Below are 22,960 nucleotides of genomic sequence, written 5' to 3'. Positions count from 1 at the left end.
AGACGCAGGGTACCAACACCGTCCACATTAGCTGTGTACTCAGCCAGCTCAAAAGAGATCTGAGTAGGAGAGAAAATATTCACATCAATACAGATGGAAGTCATACTACTGTTAAAGAAACCCCTTAGTTAGCAACAATTGTTCTGCTCCAGCTCAAAGGACCAAGAAGTTCAAAACGTTTAGGGGGTAGTCTGGAGAGGGTCTGACAAGACCATTTGAGGACCAGATCACGTTTAACCGTGTGAAGCCAAGCTGGTCATGGTTGACACACCTGGACCATGCGGTTGGACCACTGTCTGCCCAGTGGAAACGCATCAGTGGTTTACTGTGAACACACTGTCTGCCCATCGGAAACGCATCAGTGGTTTACTGTGAACACACTGTCTGCCCAGCGGAAACGCATCAGTGGTTTACTGTGAACACACTGTCTGCCCATCGGAAACGCGTCAGTGGTTTACTGTGAACACACTGTCTGCCCATCGGAAACGCGTCAGTGGTTTACTGTGAACACACTGTCTGCCCATCGGAAACGCGTCAGTGGTTTACTGTGAACACACTGTCTGCCCATCGGAAACGCACTGTGAACACACTGTCTGCCCATCGGAAACGCATCAGTGGTTTACTGTGAACACTGTCTGCCCATCGGAAACGCATCAGTGGTTTACTGTGAACACTGTCTGCACAGCTGAAACGCATCAACAGTTTACTGTGAACACACGCGTCTGCACAGCTGAAACGGATCAACAGTTTACTGTGAACACACTGTCTGCAGTTTACTGTAAATGCATCAGTGGTTTACTGCAACAGCAAACGGATCAACAGTTTACTGCTAAACACACGCGACAGCTGAAACTCAACAGTTTACTGCAGAGCTGAAACGGATCAACAGTTTACTGTAAACAGCTGAAACGGATCAACAGTTTACTGTAAACACACGTTCTGCACAGCTGAAACGGATCAACAGTTTACTGTAAACACACGCTGAAACGGATCAACTGCACAGCTGAAACGAAACGGATCAACAGTTTACTGTAAACACACGTTCTGCACAGCTGAAACGGATCAACAGTTTACTGTAAACACACGTTCTGCACAGCTGAAACGGATCAACAGTTTACTGTAAACACACGTTCTGCACAGCTGAAACGGATCAACAGTTTACTGTAAACACACGTTCTGCACAGCTGAAACGGATCAACAGTTTACTGTAAACACACGTTCTGCACAGCTGAAACGGATCAACAGTTTACTGCTTCCCAACGACTGCTGCAGAGCTGAAACGGATCAACAGTTTACTGTGAACACACGTTCTGCACAGCTGAAACGGATCAACAGTTTACTGTAAACACACGTTCTGCACAGCTGAAACGGATCAACAGTTTACTGCTTCCCAATTACTGCTGCAGAGCTGAAACAGATCAACAGTTTACTGTAAACACACGTTCTGCACAGCTGAAACGGATCAACAGTTTACTGCTTCCCAACTACTGCTGCAGAACTCTGGTATGAAGAGCTGAACTAGTGAACACACACATTGGTTTTGATCACTTTCTATTCAACTCCTCTCTTCCCCAGAGCTCAGTCTAACTAACCCTGACGCACCACTCACTCTTTTAAACGTTTTCAATAACGTTCCACACACAAGCTTGCATGCATGCACACCAACTACTAGCAATATGTGTATTCATCTACACACCCGGCCAAGTCATACGTGCTTTCCCCCACTGTGTTGTCTACAGCTGGTGTGTGAAACAAGACCCTACACTAGCAGGCAGTTAGACCAAGCAGAGGACGGAGGGGGGAAAAGGAGCCGTTTCTCTTTCTCTAAATGAACCGTTAAACGGAACCATGGGTGTGAGAGAGTAAAGCCACTATCTAGGCAGCTAACACCCGCCCCCACCCACAGTAATCCCTGCTCTCACAGAGACACCCACTTCCCTTCCTCATTATACCCTTCTTTACGGCTTTCTGTTATGCTTTTCCTCTCCCTCCTTTCCACCCTCTCATCTTCCTTTATATTCTCATTCCTCTTCACACCCCTCCTCTGATCTCTGCCTCCTACCCTCCTCATTCTTCCTCCTACACTTCCTCCTCGCCCTCCCACCCTCCTCTGTGTAGCCCTAGCCTCTGTCACTCCCCATCCCCCTTCTCTCTGGCCTCTCACAGAACGTATGGTCTGTTACCTCCCTAGACGAGATGAGCCTGTCCATTCCTCTGGTTTTTATTTCACAGAGGAGGTATGCAGAATGAAAACACACACATGAGCCTGGGTATCAAAACCAGCTGAAAGGGACAGGGTCCAGCCTGCCTTGACAACTTAAATCAAACAAATTGCCTTAATGCCTCCACACTCTGTCATTATGTAAGGCAGGGTGCAGTGCTGACGGCTTAGAGGCCAGGCGTTCCTGTGTGTGAGTTTGTGTCTGGCCAGGCTCCTCGCTCTCACCAACCCCCCTTGGCTGATATTGTTCTAGGTCCAGGCACTCAGCCAAGCTCTGTCAGCATTGGGGGTCCACCGGCCACAAAGCAAATAGTCAGACGGTCAAAAAAGGAACAAAATCGAGCTAAAGGTTCAAAAGGTTTGTAATGTACAGGATACGTAAACGGACGGTTGGAATACACATTTCAGAGCACAGACCGACTGTGTCTTGATAGATGCATAAATATGAAATATCTTTAAACTGTTATGCTTTCTCTTCACATACCTCCAAAGGTCTATGTTTCTCCCTATCACATATAACAAACAGCAACCCAATACAGGCCCTGATGCCCAGAGACTATATGAACAATCTAGAACAACAAGACGATGAAGAGCTGGAAAATGGACACACACAGGTAGGAGGTAACACACAGTATGGTCCTCAGTCCTACGACCAGAGACCTGGCAGATGTTGGAGAGCAGGGTTATATTGAAATTGGAATCTCAGTTTACTTCCTGAATTGATTGAATTGAAAAGGAAGTGAACCCAACCCCTGTTGGAGAGCAGCATCACAACCACATCAAAATGCAATTCAACGGACTCCTCTGATAACGCAAATTAGTATTTTGAAAAACATATACCAGAATGAGAGCAGGACAGTGAACACATTTTACACTATTTCTTTCACATCCCTGTCATCCTCAGAAAGAACATAAGATACAGTACATCCCTGTCATCCTCAGAAAGAACATAAGATACAGTACATCCCTGTCATCCTCAGAAAGAACATAAGATACAGTACATCCCTGTCATCCTCAGAAAGAACATAAGATACAGTACATCCCTGTCACCCTCAGAAAGAACATAAGATACAGTACATCCCTGTCATCCTCAGAAAGAACATAAGATACAGTACATCCCTGTCATCCTCAGAAAGAACATAAGATACAGTACATCCCTGTCATCCTCAGAAAGAACATAAGATACAGTACATTCCTGTCATCCTTTTTTCAAACTCAAGGTGTCCCATTCTTTGTGCAGACATCTTTGAATTTGAATTCAGAACCGATATTTCAAATCGTTTTTGGAACCCGTGATCACATAATCTGAGGGAGATCTTACTGTCACTCTGTTCCCAGACTTGGCATCTGCACTGTTCCTTGAATACATGTGTTTTAGTCAAATGTTCAGTGACCATTGTTAAAAGTAGACTTCTGTATATATGGGCATGGTTTGTTAAACTTTGCAATCAATAGTTTTTACTTGGCATCCATTTTAAAAGTGAAAAAGTGAGTCACAGCATGTTGGAATTGCCCATCTCCTCCGATAGCAGACTGTTAGAACACAACCTGGGAGTAGACATTGAGGCTGTAGGCTACTCTGGAAGATGAAAGTTGAAGGACATTGAGGTTGTAGGCTACTCTGGAAGATGAGAGTTGAAGGACATTGAGGTTGTAGGCTACTCTGGAAGATGAAAGTTGAAGGACATTGAGGTTGTAGGCTACTCTGGAAGATGAGAGTTGAAGGACATTGAGGTTGTAGGCTACTCTGGAAGATGAAAGTTGAAGGACATTGAGGTTGTAGGCTCCTCTGGAAGATGAGAGTTGAAGGACATTGAGGTTGTAGGCTACTCTGGAAGATGAAAGTTGAAGGACATTGAGGTCATATTCTGGAAGAACATAATAGGCTATTCTTCCCTGCAAGGTTCGGGATACATTGCATCTTAAATTTAAACATCTCCTTATATAGCCCACTGTTACAACACATCTATGCTAAATTATTTAGGCCTTTTACTGTATGTATGTATGTATGTATGTATGTATGTATGTATGTATGTATGTATGTATGTATGTATGCATGCATGTATATGTATCTTTACATCTCTGTGTCCTCAGGTAGCCTCTCTCTCTAGTCCTGTCTTGTTTTAATTGTCACTCATACCGTGTACACATACTTGTTAGAAAAACAGAGCTCTATTTTTCTTTATGATGTGTCAATTTGCCAATCCCTAAGAACCAGACACAATAACACTCAAACAGTGGGAGAGGGGGAAGGAGAGAGAGGGTGAGAGGAGAGAGAGAAAGAGAGCACGAGAGTGGCGGATCAATCATTTAACATCATTCAGAGACTTGTTGTAACTTGCGTCACATCGTAAATCGTCCCTGTGTTTTCATTGGAAATAATTTGTTCTTAAAATGGCTCAGAATAACAATAACAGCCCCCGCATAAACATTCCTATCTCTACTGCTGTCCCTCCCCTTCTCGGGATAAAACAAGAGATATCGGACTGACACACACTGCCATCAAACACTTGACACCAGAAAGAGAAAGCATTAACCCCATAACTGCAAAAATGTGAGTGTGTGTGTGTTACCACGTCAATAGAACAATGTCACACACAAGAGAGGGCTTACCCACTAGCCGGGTGCAGTGGGATACCAGTGACATTTACAGTGCATTCAGAAGGTATTGAGACCCCTTTTGTTCTTCCACATTTTGTTACGTTACAGCCTTATTCTAAAATTGATTAAATACGCACAGCAGCGCCACCAGAAACTCTGGGTTCGCGCCCAGGCTCTGTCGTAACCGGCCGCGACTGGGAGGTCCATGGGGCGACGCACAATTGGCCTAGCGTCGTCCGGGTTAGGGAGGGTTTGGCCGGTAGGGAAATCCTTGTCTAATCGCGCACCAGTGACTCCTGTGGCGGGCCGGACGCAGTGCGCACTAACCAAGGTTGCCAGGTGTACGGTGTTTCCTCCGACACATTGGTGCCGCTGGCTTCCGGGTTGGATGGCGTGTTAAGAAGCAGTGCGGCTTGGTTGGGTTGTGTATCAGAGGACGCATGACTTTCAACCTTCGTCTCTCCCGAGCCCGTACGGGAGTTGTAGCGATGAGACAAGATAGTAGCTACTAAACAATTGCATACCACGAAATTGGGGAGAAAAAGGGGTAGAATTCCAAAAATAAAATAAAATAAAAATTAAATAAATAAATAAAATTGATTAAATAAAACATTTTCCTTATCAATTTACACACAATACCCAATAATGATTAAGCAAAAACAGACAATTTTTTTGGCAAAATTAAATATAAAATAACGGATATAACTTATTTACATAATTCTTCAGACCCTTTGCTATGAGACTCGAAATTGAGATCAAGTGCTGTTTCCATTGATCATCCTTGAGATGTTTCTACAACTTGATTGGAGTCCACTTGTGGTAAATTCAATTGATTGGACATGATTTGGAAAGGCACACACCTGTCTATATAAGGTCCCACAGTTGACAAGGCATGTAAGCGCAAAAATCAAGCCATGAGGTCAAAGGAATTGCTCCGTAGAGCTCCAAGACAGGATTGTGTCGAGGCACAGGTGGGGGAAGGGTACCCAACATTTTCTGCAGCATTGAAGGTCCCTAAGAACACAGTGGCCTCCATCATTCTAAAATGGAAGAAGTTTGGAACCACCAACAATCTTCCTAGAGCTGTCTGCCTGGCCAAACTGAGAAATTGGGGGAGAAGGGACTTAGTCAGGGAAGTTACCAAGAACCCAATGGTCAACCCAATGATCACTGACAGAGCTCCAGAGTTCCTCAGTGGAGTTTCCAGAAGGACAACTATGACTGTAGAAATCCACAAATAAGGCCTTTATGGTAGAGTAGCCTGACAGAAGCCACTCCTCAGTAAAAGGCAACAAAAGCACCTGGTCAGATGAAAACAGATTGAACTCTTTGGCTTGAATACCAAGTGTCACATCTGGAGAAAATCTGGCACTATCCCCTATGGTGAAGCATGGTGGTGGCAGCATCATGCTGTGCGAATATTTTTTCAGTGGCAGGGACTGGGAGACTAATCAGGATCGGGGGAAAGATGAACGGAGCAACGAGAGATAGATCCTTGATGAAAACCTGCTACAGAATGCTCAGGACCTCAGAATGGGGCAAAGGTTCACCTCCCAACAGGACAACAACCCTAAGCACACAGCTAAGACAATGCATGAGTGGCTTCGGGACAAGTCTCTGAATGTCCTCGAGTGGCCCAACTAGAGCTCGGACTTGAACCCGATCAAACATATCTGGAGAGACCTGAAAATAGCTGTGCAGCGACACTCCCCATCCAACCTGACAGAGCTTGAGAGGATCTGCAGAGAAGAATGGGAGAAACTCCCCAAATACAAATGTGACAAGCTTGTCATACCAAATCAAATACATTTTTATTGGTCACAGATGCGAGTGTAGCGAAATGCTTGTGCTTCTAGTTCCGACAGTGCAGTAATATCTAAAAAGTAATCTAACAACTCCCCAATAACTACCTAATACACACAAATCTAAAGGGATGGAATAAGAACATGTACATACAGTTGAAGTCAGAAGTTTACATACACCTTAGCCAAAGACATTTAAACTCAGTTTTTCACAATTCCTGACATTTAATCCTAGTAAGAATTCCCTAATTAGGTCAGTTAGGATCACCACTTTATTTTAAGAATGTGAAATGTCAGAATAATTGTAGAGAGAATGATTTATTTCATCTTTTATTTCTTTCATCACATTCCCAGTGGGTCAGAAGTTTACATACACGCAATTATTATTTGGTGGCATTGCCTTTAAATTGTTTAACTTGCGTCAAACAATAAGCTGGGTGAATTTTGGCCCATTCCTCCTGACAGAGCTGGTGTAACTAAGTCAGGTTTGTAGTCCTCCTTGCTCGCACACGCTTTTTCAGTTCTGCCCACACATTTTCTGTGGGACTGAGTTCAGGGCTCTGTGATGGCCACTCCAATACCTTGACTTTGTTGTCCTTAAGCCATTTTGTCACAACTTTGGAAGTATGCTTGGGGTCATTGTGCATTTGGAAGACCCATTTGCGACCAAGCTTTAACTTCCTGACTGATGTCTTGAGATGTTGCTTCAATATATCCACATAATTTTCTTTCTCATGATGTCCTCTATTTTGTGGATTGCACCAGTCCCTCCTGCAGCAAAGAACCTCCACAACATGATGCTGCCACCCCCGTGATTCACGGGTGGGATGGTGTTCTTCGGCTTGCAAGCGTCTAACTGTGGATGCTTGCTGTGGATATAGATACTTGCGTACCTGTTTCCTCCAGCATCTTCACAGGGTCCTTTTGCTATGTCATCATGGGGTATTGTGTGTAGATTGATGAGGGGCTAAAAAAAATATATTTCATCCCTTTTAGAATAAGGCTAAAATGAAACAAAATTTAGAAAAATTAAAAGGATCTGAATACTTTCCGAATATTAATGTAACATCCAACAAATTCAACTATTTTACTGGGTTACAGTTCCTACAAGGAAATCAGTCAATAGAAATAAATTCATTAGGCCCTAATCTATGGATTTCACGACAGGGCAGGGGCACAGCCATGGATGGACCTGGGAGGTTATAGGCCCACCCACTTGGACCGCCTTGCTGGTCTAAGACGATCCCGCAGGTGAAAAGGCAGGATGTGGAGGTCCTGGGCTGGCGTGGGTATACGTGGTCTGTGGTTGTGAGGCCGGTTGGACGTACTGACAAATTTTATAAAACTACGTTGCAACACTATGCTCTGTAGCTACTTTCTCCATAGTGTGTAGAATCCTTCAGTTGTGATAAGTCATTGATTTCCTAATCACCTAGCTAGACATGAGAGATCACCGTGCAAGACCCAAAATCCCCACACTGTTTTTCTTCAAAGAATTTCACTCCTGCTGGCTGGCTGGCTGTCTAGTGAGGAGGCCACTGCAGCTATGGAGATGAACAAACACAATTCAAACAGTTAGACAGCAGAGGAGGGTAAGGAGGAGAGGAGAGAGTGAAGGAAGGAAGGAAGGGAGGGTGGGTGGGGGGATATGACATGTGTACTAGAGGTATGTGTTGTGTTCAAGCACAGGTACACAGAGACCTAGGAGATCTGCTGTCAGACACAGGATTTATAGAAGAGTCTGGAAAGTCCCTCAAAGATGCCTCCTGGCCTACTCTCACTCTCTACCTCTCCATCCTTCCTCATGTCTCCATCCCTCATTCATGCCAGAGATCTGTGTGATGGGTATCGATATGCGTGAGCGGCCAATCTCGCTGTCTAGAGTCCACACCCCGTCTGTTCCTGTTCCCACTCTCATCCCAACGCTCCAACTTGCATGGAATGCCATGAATGTTTTGGCCCATCAAATGGCTTGATGATCCCAATCCCATCAGTAATATCTTAGCTTCATTAAGAGATAATACTATACATGTCCTACAAGGCACCGTTCTAATAGGTAGTACATGTCCTACAAGGCACCGTTCTAATAGGTAGTACATGTCCTACAAGGCACCGTTCTAATAGGTAGTACATGTCCTACAAGGCACCGTTCTAATAGGTAGTACATGTCCTACAAGGCACCGTTCTAATAGGTAGTACATGTCCTACAAGGCACCGTTCTAATAGGTAGTACATGTCCTATAAGGCACCGTTCTAATAGGTAGTACATGTCCTACAAGGCATGTCCAAGGCAGTTCTAATAGGTAGTACATGTCCTACAAGGCACCGTTCTAATAGGTAGTACATGTCCTACAAGGCACCGTTCTAATAGGTAGTACATGTCCTATAAGGCACCGTTCTAATAGATAGTACATGTCCTATAAGGCACCGTTCTAATAGGTAGTTCATGTCCTATAAGGCACCGTTCTAATAGGTAGTACATGTAACGATGATGGCAGGTTGTATGGCAGGGTGTGTCCATCTGAGTGGTTAGGCTTGTGGGGAGAGAGAGGTCTGGACTCTTGTCCTCAAGCTTTTGGTGAAAAAATACTTTATCTACCAGAGCAGGAACTCCCTGGGAAAGACAGGAGAACCCCTCCATTCCAATCAGCCCATTTTGCCTGCAGACACCAAGTACCCATCAATCATTCTCCCTCACAAACATCAACATGCGTGTAAACATGGCAGACCTTATTACAGGCGTCTGTGGTCAGGCCTTAGGGCTCCTGCTCCAATTAGCAATCACACACACACGCGGACGGCAAGTGTATGTGTGTGTGTTTGTATGTATGTGTGTATGTATTTTTAATTTCACCTGTGTTTAACCAGGTAGGCCAGTTGAGAACAAGTTCTAATTTACAACTGCGACCTGGCCAAGGTAAAGCAAAGCAGTGCGACACAAACAACACAGTTACACATGGAATAAACAAACATACAGTCAATAACACAATAGAAAAGTAGATATATACAGTGTGTGCAAATTAGGTAAAATAAGGGATGTAAGGCAATAAATAGGCCATAGTGGCGAGATAATTAAAATTTAGCAACTAAACACTGGAGTGATAGATATGCAGAAGATGAATGTGCAAATAGAGATACTGGGGTGCAAAGGAGCAGAAAATAATAATAACAATATGGGGGTGAGGTAGTTGGATGGGCTATTTACAGATGGGCTATTTACAGATGCAGTGATCTGAGAGCTACTCTGACAGCTGGTGCTTAAAGTTAGAGAGGGATTTGAGTCTCCAGCTTCAGTGATTTTTGCAATTTGTTCCAGTCATTGGCAGCAGAGAACTGGAAGGAAAGGCGGACAAAGAGGAATTGGCTTTGGGGACGACAAGTGAAATATACCTGCTGGAGCGCGTGCTAATATGGTGACCAGTGAAATATACCTGCTGGAACGCGTGCTGATATGGTGACCAGTGAAATATACCTGCTGGAGCACGTGCTAATATGGTGACCAGTGAAATATACCTGCTGGAACGCGTGCTGATATGGTGACCAGTGAAATATACCTGCTGGAGCGCGTGCTGATATGGTGACCAGTGAAATATACCTGCTGGAGCGCGTGCTAATATGGTGACCAGTGAAATATACCTGCTGGAGCGCGTGCTGATATGGTGACCAGTGAAATATACCTGCTGGAACGCGTGCTGATATGGTGACCAGTGAAATATACCTGCTGGAACGCGTGCTGATATGGTGACCAGTGAAATATACCTGCTGGAGCGCGTGCTGATATGGTGACCAGTGAAATATACCTGCTGGAACGCGTGCTGATATGGTGACCAGTGAAATATACCTGCTGGAACGCGCGTGCTGATATGGTGACCAGTGAAATATACCTGCTGGAACGCGTGCTGATATGGTGACCAGTGAAATATACCTGCTGGAACGCGTGCTGATATGGTGACCAGTGAAATATACCTGCTGGAACGCGTGCTGATATGGTGACCAGTGAACTATACCTGCTGGAACGCGTGCTGATATGGTGACCAGTGAAATATACCTGCTGGAACGCGTGCTGATATGGTGACCAGTGAAATATACCTGCTGGAACGCGTGCTGATATGGTGACCAGTGAAATATACCTGCTGGAGCGCGTGCTGATATGGTGACCAGTGAAATATACCTGCTGGAGCGCGTGCTGATATGGTGACCAGTGAACTATACCTGCTGGAACGCGCGTGCTGATATGGTGACCAGTGAAATATACCTGCTGGAACGCGCGTGCTGATATGGTGACCAGTGAAATATACCTGCTGGAGCGCGTGCTGATATGGTGACCAGTGAAATATACCTGCTGGAGCGCGTGCTGATATGGTGACCAGTGAAATATACCTGCTGGAACGCGTGCTGATATGGTGACCAGTGAAATATACCTGTTGGAGCGCGTGCTGATATGGTGACCAGTGAAATATACCTGTTGGAGCGCGTGCTGATATGGTGACCAGTGAAATATACCTGCTGGAGCGCATGCTGATATGGTGACCAGTGAAATATACCTGCTGGAGCGCGTGCTAATATGGTGACCAGTGAAATATACCTGCTGGAACGCGTGCTGATATGGTGACCAGTGAACTATACCTGCTGGAACGCGTGCTAATATGGTGACCAGTGAACTATAAATGCTGGAGCGCGTGCTAATATGGTGACCAGTGAAATATACCTGCTGGAGCGCGTGCTGATATGGTGACCAGTGAAATATACCTGCTGGAGCGCGTGCTGATATGGTGACCAGTGAAATATACCTGCTGGAACGCGTGCTGATATGGTGACCAGTGAAATATACCTGCTGGAACGCGTGCTGATATGGTGACCAGTGAAATATACCTGCTGGAACGCGTGCTGATATGGTGACCAGTGAAATATACCTGCTGGAACGCGTGCTGATATGGTGACCAGTGAAATATACCTGCTGGAACGCGTGCTGATATGGTGACCAGTGAAATATACCTGCTGGAACGCGTGCTGATATGGTGACCAGTGAAATATACCTGCTGGAACGCGTGCTGATATGGTGACCAGTGAACTATACCTGCTGGAACGCGTGCTGATATGGTGACCAGTGAAATATACCTGCTGGAACGCGTGCTGATATGGTGACCAGTGAACTATACCTGCTGGAACGCGTGCTGATATGGTGACCAGTGAAATATACCTGCTGGAGCGCGTGCTGATATGGTGACCAGTGAAATATACCTGCTGGAACGCGTGCTGATATGGTGACCAGTGAAATATACCTGCTGGAACGCGTGCTGATATGGTGACCAGTGAAATATACCTGCTGGAATGCGTGCTGATATGGTGACCAGTGAAATATACCTGCTGGAGCGCGTGCTGATATGGTGACCAGTGAAATATACCTGCTGGAACGCGTGCTGATATGGTGACCAGTGAAATATACCTGCTGGAGCGCGTGCTGATATGGTGACCAGTGAAATATACCTGCTGGAGCGCGTGCTGATATGGTGACCAGTGAAATATACCTGCTGGAGCGCGTGCTGATATGGTGACCAGTGAAATATACCTGCTGGAACGCGTGCTGATATGGTGACCAGTGAACTATACCTGCTGGAACGCGTGCTGATATGGTGACCAGTGAAATATACCTGCTGGAGCGCGTGCTGATATGGTGACCAGTGAAATATACCTGCTGGAACGCGTGCTGATATGGTGACCAGTGAAATATACCTGCTGGAACGCGTGCTGATATGGTGACCAGTGAAATATACCTGCTGGAACGCGTGCTGATATGGTGACCAGTGAAATATACCTGCTGGAGCGCGTGCTGATATGGTGACCAGTGAAATATACCTGCTGGAACGCGTGCTGATATGGTGACCAGTGAAATATACCTGCTGGAGCGCGTGCTGATATGGTGACCAGTGAAATATACCTGCTGGAGCGCGTGCTGATATGGTGACCAGTGAACTATACCTGCTGGAACGCGTGCTGATATGGTGACCAGTGAAATATACCTGCTGGAGCGCATGCTGATATGGTGACCAGTGAAAAACACCTGCTGGAACGCGTGCTGATATGGTGACCAGTGAAATATACCTGCTGGAGCGCGTGCTGATATGGTGACCAGTGAGCTGAGATAAGGCGGGGCTAGCAAAGACTTATAGATGACCTGGAGCCAGTGGGTTTGGCGACGAATATGAAGCGAGGGCCAGCCAACGAGCGCATACAGGTTGCAGTGGTGGGTAGTATATAGCGCTTCGGTGACAAAACGGATGGCACTGTGATAGACTGCATCCAATTTGCTGAGTAGAGTGTTGGAGGCTATTTTGCAAAATTACATCGCCGAAGTCGAGGATCGGTAGGATGCTCAGTTTTATGCTGCCAGGTATGTTTGGCAGCATGAGTGAAGGATGCTTTGTGGCGAAATAGGAAGTCAAAGTTTTAGATTGGAGATGCTTATTGTGAGTCTGGAAGGAGAGTTTACAATCTAACCAGACACCTAGGTAACCAGAGACACATGTATGTATGTATGTATGTATGTATGTATGAATGTATGTATGTATGTACAGTGGGGAGAACAAGTTTTTGATACACTGCCGATTTTGCAGGTTTTCCTACTTACAAAGCATGAAGAGGTCTGTCATTTTTATCATAGGTACACTTCAACTGTGAGAGACGCAATCTAAAACAAAAATCCAAAAAATCACATTGTATGATTTTTAAGTATCCCCCCATTTGCCTGCTTCCTTTCCAATTCTGTATCGACACACACCCAGGGAGACAGACATGTGCTTGCGCCCAGGACAATTACAACACATCATAAAGTTGACTTCAAATCAAAGTTTATTTGTCAGGTACGCCGAATACAACAGGTGTAGACCTTACAGTGAATTGCTTACTTACATGCTCTAACCAATGGTGCAAAAAATGTGTTAGGTGAACAGGCTTGCTTGCAGTCTGAGCAAATGAAGGGTTTGGGTAGGGCTGGGCGATATGGCCAAAATATCATATGGTATTTTTGACAGTATTTTTTTTTTTGATGAGTAAAAGTTCTACATTTGCTTCATGAGTTGTGCATGACCCTTGGATGGCAACACATACAGTTGTAGCAAATCAATCCCAGAACAACAGCAAAGGACCTTGTGAAGATACTGGAGGAAATGGGTACAAAAGTATCTATATCCAAAGAAAAACGAGTCCTATATCGACATAACGATATTGAAAGGCCTTTCAGCAAGGTTGAAGCCACTGCTCCAAAACGGCCATTAAAAAGACAGACTACGGTTTGCAACTGCACATGGGGACAAAGATCGTACTTTTTGGAGAAATGTCCTTTGGTCTGATGAAACAAAAATGTTTGGTCGTAATGACCATTGTTATCTTTGGAGGAAAAAGGGGGACGCTTGCAAGCCGAAGAACACCATCCCAACCGTGAAGCACGGGGGTGGCAGCATCATTTACATTTAAGTCATTTAGCAGACGCTCTTATCCAGAGCGACTTACAAATTGGTGCATTCACCTTATGACATCCAGTGGAACAGTAGTGCATCTAAATCTTTTAAGGGGGGGGGGGAGAGGGATTACTTTATCCTATCCTAGGTATTCCTTAAAGAGGTGGGGTTTCAGGTGTCTCCGGAAGGTGGTGATTGACTCCGCTGTCCTGGCGTCGTGAGGGAGTTTGTTCCACCATTGGGGGCCAGAGCAGCGAACAGTTTTGACTGGGCTGAGCGGGAACTGTACTTCCTCAGTGGTAGGGAGGCGAGCAGGCCAGAGGTGGATGAACGCAGTGCCCTTGTTTGGGTGTAGGGCCTGATCAGAGCCTGGAGGTACTGAGGTGCCGTTCCCCTCACAGCTCCGTAGGCAAGCACCATGGTCTTGTAGCGGATGCGAGCTTCAACTGGAAGCCAGTGGAGAGAGCGGAGGAGCGGGGTGACGTGAGAGAACTTGGGAAGGTTGAACACCAGACGGGCTGCGGCGTTCTGGATGAGTTGTAGGGGTTTAATGGCACAGGCAGGGAGCCCAGCCAACAGCGAGTTGCAGTAATCCAGACGGGAGATGACAAGTGCCTGGATTAGGACCTGCGCCGCTTCCTGTGTGAGGCAGGGTCGTACTCTGCGGATGTTGTAGAGCATGAACCTACAGGAACGGGCCACCGCCTTGATGTTAGTTGAGAACGACAGGGTGTTGTCCAGGATCACGCCAAGGTTCTTAGCGCTCTGGGAGGAGGACACAATGGAGTTGTCAACCGTGATGGCGAGATCATGGAACGGGCAGTCCTTCCCCGGGAGGAAGAGCAGCTCCGTCTTGCCGAGGTTCAGCTTGAGGTGGTGATCCGTCATCCACACTGATATGTCTGCCAGACATGCAGAGATGCGATTCGCCACCTGGTCATCAGAAGGGGGAAAGGAGAAGATTAATTGTGTGTCGTCTGCATAGCAATGATAGGAGAGACCATGTGAGGTTATGACAGAGCCAAGTGACTTGGTGTATAGCGAGAATAGGAGAGGGCCTAGAACAGAGCCCTGGGGGACACCAGTGGTGAGACAACATGGTGTGGAGACGGATTCTCGCCACGCCACCTGGTAGGAGCGACCTGTCAGGTAGGACGCAATCCAAGCGTGGGCCGCGCCGGAGATGCCCAACTCGGAGAGGGTGGAGAGGAGGATCTGATGGTTCACAGTATCGAAGGCAGCCGATAGGTCTAGAAGGATGAGAGCAGAGGAGAGAGAGTTAGCTTTAGCAGTGCGGAGCGCCTCCGTGATACAGAGAAGAGCAGTCTCAGTTGAATGACTAGTCTTGAAACCTGACTGATATGGATCAAGAAGGTCATTCTGAGAGAGATAGCGGGAGAGCTGGCCAAGGACGGCACGTTCAAGAGTTTTGGAGAGAAAAGAAAGAAGGGATACTGGTCTGTAGTTGTTGACATCGGAGGGATCGAGTGTAGGTTTTTTCAGAAGGGGTGCAACTCTCGCTCTCTTGAAGACGGAAGGGACGTAGCCAGCGGTCAGGGATGAGTTGATGAGCGAGGTGAGGTAAGGGAGAAGGTCTCCGGAAATGGTCTGGAGAAGAGAGGAGGGGATAGGGTCAAGCGGGCAGGTTGTTGGGCGGCCGGCCGTCACAAGACGCAAGATTTCATCTGGAGAGAGAGGGGAGAAAGAGGTCAGAGCACAGGGTAGGGCAGTGTGAGCAGAACCAGCGGTGTCGTTTGACTTAGCAAACGAGGATCGGATGTCGTCGACCTTCTTTTCAAAATGGTTGACGAAGTCATCTGCAGAGAGGGAGGAGGGGGGAGGGGGAGGAGGATTCAGGAGGGAGGAGAAGGTGGCAAAGAGCTTCCTAGGGTTAGAGGCAGATGCTTGGAATTTAGAGTGGTAGAAAGTGGCTTTAGCAGCAGAGAGAGAAGAGGAAAATGTAGAGAGGAGGGAGTGAAAGGATGCCAGGTCCGCAGGGAGGCGAGTTTTCCTCCATTTCCGCTCGGCTGCCCGGAGCCCTGTTCTGTGAGCTCGCAATGAGTCGTCGAGCCACGGAGCAGGAGGGGAGGACCGAGCCGGCCTGGAGGATAGGGGACATAGAGAGTCAACGGATGCAGAAAGGGAGGAGAGGAGGGTTGAGGAGGCAGAATCAGGAGATAGGTTGGAGAAGGTTTGAGCAGAGGGAAGAGATGATAGGATGGAAGAGGAGAGAGTAGCGGGGGAGAGAGCGAAGGTTGGGACGGCGCGATACCATCCGAGTAGGGGCAGTGTGGGAAGTGTTGGATGAGAGCGAGAGGGAAAAGGATACAAGGTAGTGGTCGGAGACTTGGAGGGGAGTTGCAATGAGGTTAGTGGAAGAACAGCATCTAGTAAAGATGAGGTCGAGCGTATTTCCTGCCTTGTGAGTAGGGGTGAAGGTGAGAGGGTGAGGTCAAAAGAGGAGAGGAGTGGAAAGAAGGAGGCAGAGAGGAATGAGTCAAAGGTAGACGTGGGGAGGTTAAAGTCGCCCAGAACTGTGAGAGGTGAGCCGTCCTCAGTAAAGGAGCTTATCAAGGCATCAAGCTCATTGATGAACTCTCCGAGGGAACCTGGAGGGCGATAAATGATAAGGATGTTAAGCTTGAAAGGGCTGGTAACTGTGACAGCATGGAATTCAAAGGAGGCGATAGACAGGTGGGTAAGGGGAGAAAGAGAGAATGACCACTTGGGAGAGATGAGGATCCCGGTGCCACCACCCCGCTGACCAGAAGCTCTCGGGGTGTGCGAGAACACGTGGGCAGACGAAGAGAGAGCAGTAGGAGTAGCAGTGTTGTCTGTGGTGATCCATGTTTCCGTCAGTGCCAAGAAGTCGAGGGACTGGAGGGAGGCTTAGGCTGAGATGAACTCTGCCTTGTTGGCCGCAGATCGGCAGTTCCAGAGGCTACCGGAGACCTGGAACTCCACGTGGGTCGTGCGCGCTGGGACCACCAGATTAGGGTGGCCGCGGCGACGCGGTGTGGAGCGTTTGTATGGTTTGTGCAGAGAGGAGAGAACAGGTATAGACAGACACATAGTTGACAGGCTACACAAGAGGCTACGCTAATGCAAAGGAGATTGGAATGACAAGTGGACTATACGTCTCGAGTGTTCAGAAAGTTAAGCTTACGTAGCAAGAATCTTATTGACTAAAATGATTAAAATGATACAGTACTGCTGAAGTAGGCTAGCTGGCAGAGGCTGCGTTGTGGGGGTGCTTTGCTGCAGGAGGGGCTGGTGCACTTCACAAAATTGATGACATCATGAGGAAGAAAATTATGTGGATGTATTGAAGCAACATCTCAAGACATCAGTCAGGAACTTAATGCTTGGTCGCAAATGGGTCTTCCAAATGGACAATAACCCCAAGCATACTTCCAAAGTTGTGGCAAAATGGCTTAAGGATAACAAAGTCAAGGTATTGGAGTGGCCATCACAAAGCCCTGACCTCAATCCTATAGAACATTTGTGGGCAGAACTGAAAAATCGTTTGAGAACATGGAGGCCTACAAACCTGACTCAGTTACTGCAGCTCTGTCGGGAGGAATGGGCCAAAATTCACCCAAATTATTGTGGGAAGCTTGTGGAAGGCTACCTGAAACATTTGACCCAAGTTAAACAATTTAAAGGCAATGCTACCAAATAATAATTGAGTGTATGTAAACTTCTGACCCACTGGGAATGTGATGAAAGAAATAAAAGCTGAAATAAATCATTCTCTCTACTATTATTCTGACATTTCATATTCTTAAAATAAAGTGGTGATCCTAACTGACCTAAAACAGGGAATTTTTACTTGGATCAAATGTCAGGAATTGTGAAACTGAGTTTAAATGTATTTGGCTACGGTGTATGTAGACTCTGACTTCAACGGTCTATTCTGAATTCTTTCAAGGGGTCTTTCTCAATTCTGATTGTTTTATACTGTTCAATTTAACTTCAACCTAATATTATTTCAGCATTTCTATTAATTTCTGCATTTCCTGCACTCATTTGAGATCATTTCCGCACTGTCACGATATGGACAAAAACAATGGGCCTTATTTTTAACCAAATATTGCGATTTTGATCACAACACTTGGGTAAACTTTTGGAATCATGGAAATAGAATGTTTATTCTAATTCTATAGTTAGAATATAAATAATAGTGGGCACTATGTTGTATATTGTTGCTTGACATGACAACGGATGAAAATGAAAATGCCATGGATGAGTTATTGTGACAGGTAAGGAACCAAAGTGATGTTCTGTGTTTCCTAGTGGACCCTATAAGCTTTCCCTACATTCAATCTTTATTCATGTAGCCAACGTGTTCATGCTTCACTTCTTCCTCTTTTATTTAGAAGATACTGTTGCATAAACAACATGTTGATTTAGGCCTCCACCAGCACTGGTATCAGGCTGTATTAGCTAGCTACGTTTGCTGTGGCTCAGTACTTTTATTAGCTAGTTAGCCACTAATGCTAATCGCTAGCTAACACTAATTAGCTTAACTTGCTAAGAAAATACAAACTAATATTGTAATTATAGAACATTTTGTGGATTTATATTAAGTTCAAATTGGAAACATTGTTGTCATCATCATTGTTGCATGTGCTGCATTGACCATGCAGACTGAACGAGTGTCTAGTGGTCAAGCACCAACAAATGCGCTCCTTGAGTGACGGGGTGGGACTAGGTCTGTGTGGAAAGCGGCGTGGAGAGAGAGAGCAGAGAGGGATGACTCAAGTAGCGGAATAAACTACACTGCTCAAAAAAATAAAGGGAACACTAAAATAACATCCTAGATCTGAATGAATGAAATATTCTTATTGACTCCTTTTTTCTTTACATAGTTGAATGTGCTGACAACAAAATTACACAAAAATTATCAATGGAAATCAAATTTATCAACCCATGGAGGTCTGGATTTGGAATCACACTCAAAATTAAAGTGGAAAACCACACTACAGGCTGATCCAATTTTGATGTAATGTCCTTAAAACAAGTCAAAATGAGGCTCAGTAGTGTGTGTGGCCTCCACGTGCCTGTATGACCTCCCTACAACGCCTGGGCATGCTCCTGATGAGGTGGCGGATGGTCTCCTGAGGGATCTCCTCCCAGATCTGGACTAAAGCATCCGCCAACTCCTGGACAGTCTGTGCTGCAACGTGGCGTTGGTGGATGGAGCGAGACATGATGTCCCAGATGTGCTCAATTGGATTCAGGTCTGGGGAACGGGCGGGCCAGTCCATAGCATCAATGCCTTCCTCTTCCAGGAACTGCTGACACACTCCAGCCACATGAGGTCTAGTATCGTCTTGCATTAGGAGGAACCCAGGGCCAACCGCACCAGCATATGGTCTCACAAGGGGTCTGAGGATCTCATCTCGGTACCTAATGGCAGTCAGGCTACCTCTGGCGAGCACATGGAGGGCTGTGCGGCCCCCCAAAGAAATGCCACCCCACACCATGACTGACCCACCGCCAAACCGGTCATGCTAGGGGATGTTGCAGGCAGCAGAACGTTCTCCACGGCGTCTCCAGACTCTGTCATGTCTGTCACGTGCGCAGTGTGAACCTGCTTTCATCTGTGAAGAGCACAGGGCGCCAGTTGCGAATTTGCCAATCTTGGAGTTCTCTGGCAAATGCCAAATGTCCTGCACGGTGTTGGGCTGTAAGCACAACCCCCACCTGTGGACGTCAGGCCCTCATATCACCCTCATGGAGTCTGTTTCTGACCATTTGAGCAGACACATGCACATTTGTGGCCTGCTGGAGGTCATTTTGCAGTGCTCCTCCTGCTCCTCCTTGCACAAAGGTAGAGGTCCTGCTGCTGGGTTGTTGTCCTCCTACGGCCTCCTCCGTGTCTCCTGATGTACTGGCCTGTCTCCTGGTAGCGCCTCCATGCTCTGGACACTACGCTGACAGACACAGCAAACCTTCTTGCCACAGCTCGCATTGATGTGCCATCCTGGATGAGCTGCACTACCTGAGCCACTTGTGTGGGTTGTAGACTCCGTCTCATGCTAACACTAGAGTGACCGCCAGCATTCAAAAGTGACCAAAACATCAGCCAGGAAGCATAGGAACTGAGAAGTGGTCTGTGGTCCCCACCTGCAGAACCACTGTCTTGCTAATTGCCTATAATTTCCACCTGTTGTCTATTCCATTTGCACAACAGCATGTGAAATTTATTGTCAATCAGTGTTGCTTCCTAAGTGGACAGTTTGATTTCACAGAAGTGTGATTGACTTGGAGTTACATTGTGTTGTTTAAGTGTTCCCTTTATTTTTTTGAGCAGTGTATAAAACATGGACGTTATACACGGCGTATCACATTTAACAAACCAAACATTCAAATGCCGTTATAGAAGGTAAAGTAAAAACCCAAACCGGTCCGTGGATTTTTATTTTTATTTTACCTTTATTTAACTAGGCAAGTCAGTTAAGAACAAATTCTTATTTTCAATGACGGCCTAGGAACAGTGGGTTAACTGCCTGTTCAGGGGCAGAACGACAGATCTGTACCTTGTCAGCTCGGGATTTGAACTTGCAACCTTTCAGTTACTAGTCCAACACTCTAACCACTAGGCTACCCTACCGCCCCGGCAAATACGGTATACCACCCTGCACTAGGCTTGGGTTTAGGCTCCATGCTTTGTGGCAGGACACAGGCCAGCCAAATGTGTGTTTGTGTGTGTGTGTGTGTGTGTTCCTGTGGTTGACAGTATGGTCTGTTGTGTGTTTGTGTGAGTCTGTATACACTCCTGGGGCTGACAGCGTGAGCGTGTGTGTGTGTGTGTAACCAACCAGAGGGGTAGCACCTGCAGGGGCGGTGGTCCCTTGACTTCACTTCTATTTAAAGATCATGTAAGCAGGGGCAGGGAGGGAATCTGGCTTCCCCTGCTCACAACAGGGGCATTCATGAAGTGAGAGGGGGTTGGGGGACTCGACAGGGGTGCTGGAGTATTTAAGTGGGGTCTGGGGGGTGAGGGTGTGTAAGTGAAAGGATGGAGTTATAGAGGGAGGAGGGGGAGCTGGGAGGCTGATTACAGACACATGGGGGAACAGCAGCTGGGGATGGTGGGGGGCAGTTTGTTCCCTGCAGGGGGCTCTTCAGGAGTAGGGGGGTTCTTCTCACCTCTCCTTCCCCCTCTTCTCTCCTCCCCTCTACTGCTTTGATGTTAGCTGGTCCTGCTGATGTATAGCTGATAAGAGTGTGGGAACACTGACCAGCTGGGGGGGGGGGTGTTAAGTAAAAAATAAAAGTAACAAATAATTAAAGAGCAGCAGTAAAATAACAGTAGCGAGGCTATATACAGGGGGTACCAGTACACTGTCAATGTGCGGGGGGCACCGGTTAGTCGAGGTAATTTAGGTAATATGTACATGTAGGTAGAGTTAGTGACTAAATAGTGCCTAAAATAGAGAAATTAGCACACACACACACACACACACTCACCCACACAGTGGAGCAAAAAAGTATTTAGTCAGCCACCAATTGTGCAAGTTCTCCCACTTAAAAAGATGAGGACTGTAATTTTCATCATAGGTACACTTCAACTATGACAGACAAAATGAGAAAATGATTTTTAATTAATTTATTAGCAAATTATGGTGGAAAAATAAGTATTTGGCCAATAACAAAAGTTTATCTCAATACTTTGTTATATACCCTTTGTTGGCAATGACAGAGGTCAAACGTTTTCTGCAAGTCTTCACAAGGTTTTCACACACTGTTGCTGGTATTTTGGCCCATTCCTCCATGCAGATCTCCTCTAGAGCAGTGATGTTTTGGGGCTGTTGCTGGGCAACACGGACTTTCAACTCCCTCCAAAGATTTTGGGGTTGAGATCTGGAGACTGGCTAGGCCACTCCAGGACCTTGAAATGCTTCTTACAAAGCCACTCCTTCGTTGCCTGGGCGGTGTGTTTGGGATCATTGTCATGCTGAAAGACCCAGCCACGTTTCATCTTCAATACCCTTGCTGATGGAAGGAGGTTTTCACTCAAAATCTCACGATACATGGCCCCATTCATTCTTTCCTTTACACGGATCAGTCGTCCTGGTCCCTTTGCAGAATAACAGCCCCAGAGCATGATGTTTCCACCCCCATGCTTCACAGTAGGTATGGTGTTCTTTGGATGCAACTCGGCATTCTTTGTCCTCCAAACACGACGAGTTGAGTTTTTACCAAAAAGTCCTATTTTGGTTTCATCTGACCATATGACATTCTCCCAATCTTCTTCTGGATCATCCAGATGCTCTCTAGCAAACTTCAGACTGGCCTGGACATGTACTAGCTTAAGCAGGGGGACACGTCTGGCACTGCAGGATTTGAGTCCCTGGCGGCGTAGTGTGTTACTGATGGTAGGCTTTGTTACTTTGGTCCCAGCCCTCTTTGGTCCCAGCCCTCATTCACTAGGTCCCCCCGTGTGGTTCTGGGATTTTTGCTCACCATTCTTGTGATCATTTTGACCCCACGGGGTGAGATCTTGCGTGGAGCCCCAGATCGAGGGAGATTATCAGTGGTCTTGTATGTCTTCCATTTCCTAATAATTGCTCCCATAGTTGATTTCTTCAAACCAAGCTGCTTACCTATTGCAGATTCAGTATTCCCAGCCTGGTGCAGGTCTACAATTTTGTTTCTGGTGTCATTTGACAGCTCTTTGGTCTTGGCCATAGTGGAGTGTGGAGTGTGACTGTGAGGTTGTGGACAGGTGTCTTTTATACTGATAACAAGTTCAAACAGGTGCCATTAATACAGGTAACGAGTGGTGGACAGAGGAGCCTCTTAAAGAAGAAGTTACAGGCTTGTGAGAGCCAGAAATCTTTCTTGTTTGTAGGTGACCAAATACTTAT

The 22,960-nt window shown here is 46.3% G+C and overlaps 1 protein-coding gene across 2 annotated transcripts in view; it reads right to left on the bottom strand.

Annotated features, from left to right (window-relative positions):
• Positions 1 to 22,960, bottom strand: part of gmds (GDP-mannose 4,6-dehydratase) — a 195,862-nt gene that overhangs the window by 124,528 nt on the left and 48,374 nt on the right. For both annotated transcript variants that reach the window (XM_065009167.1, XM_065009168.1), the window contains one exon: positions 1 to 59. This exon is cut by the window's left edge and continues 134 nt beyond it. In XM_065009167.1, coding sequence (XP_064865239.1) covers positions 1 to 59 — 59 coding nt within the window. The remainder of the gene's footprint in view (positions 60 to 22,960) is intronic.

This window comes from Oncorhynchus nerka, linkage group LG24, assembly GCF_034236695.1.
Source record: "Oncorhynchus nerka isolate Pitt River linkage group LG24, Oner_Uvic_2.0, whole genome shotgun sequence".
Taxonomy (NCBI): Eukaryota; Metazoa; Chordata; class Actinopteri; order Salmoniformes; family Salmonidae; genus Oncorhynchus; species Oncorhynchus nerka.
This window is presented reverse-complemented; position numbering and strand designations above follow the sequence as displayed.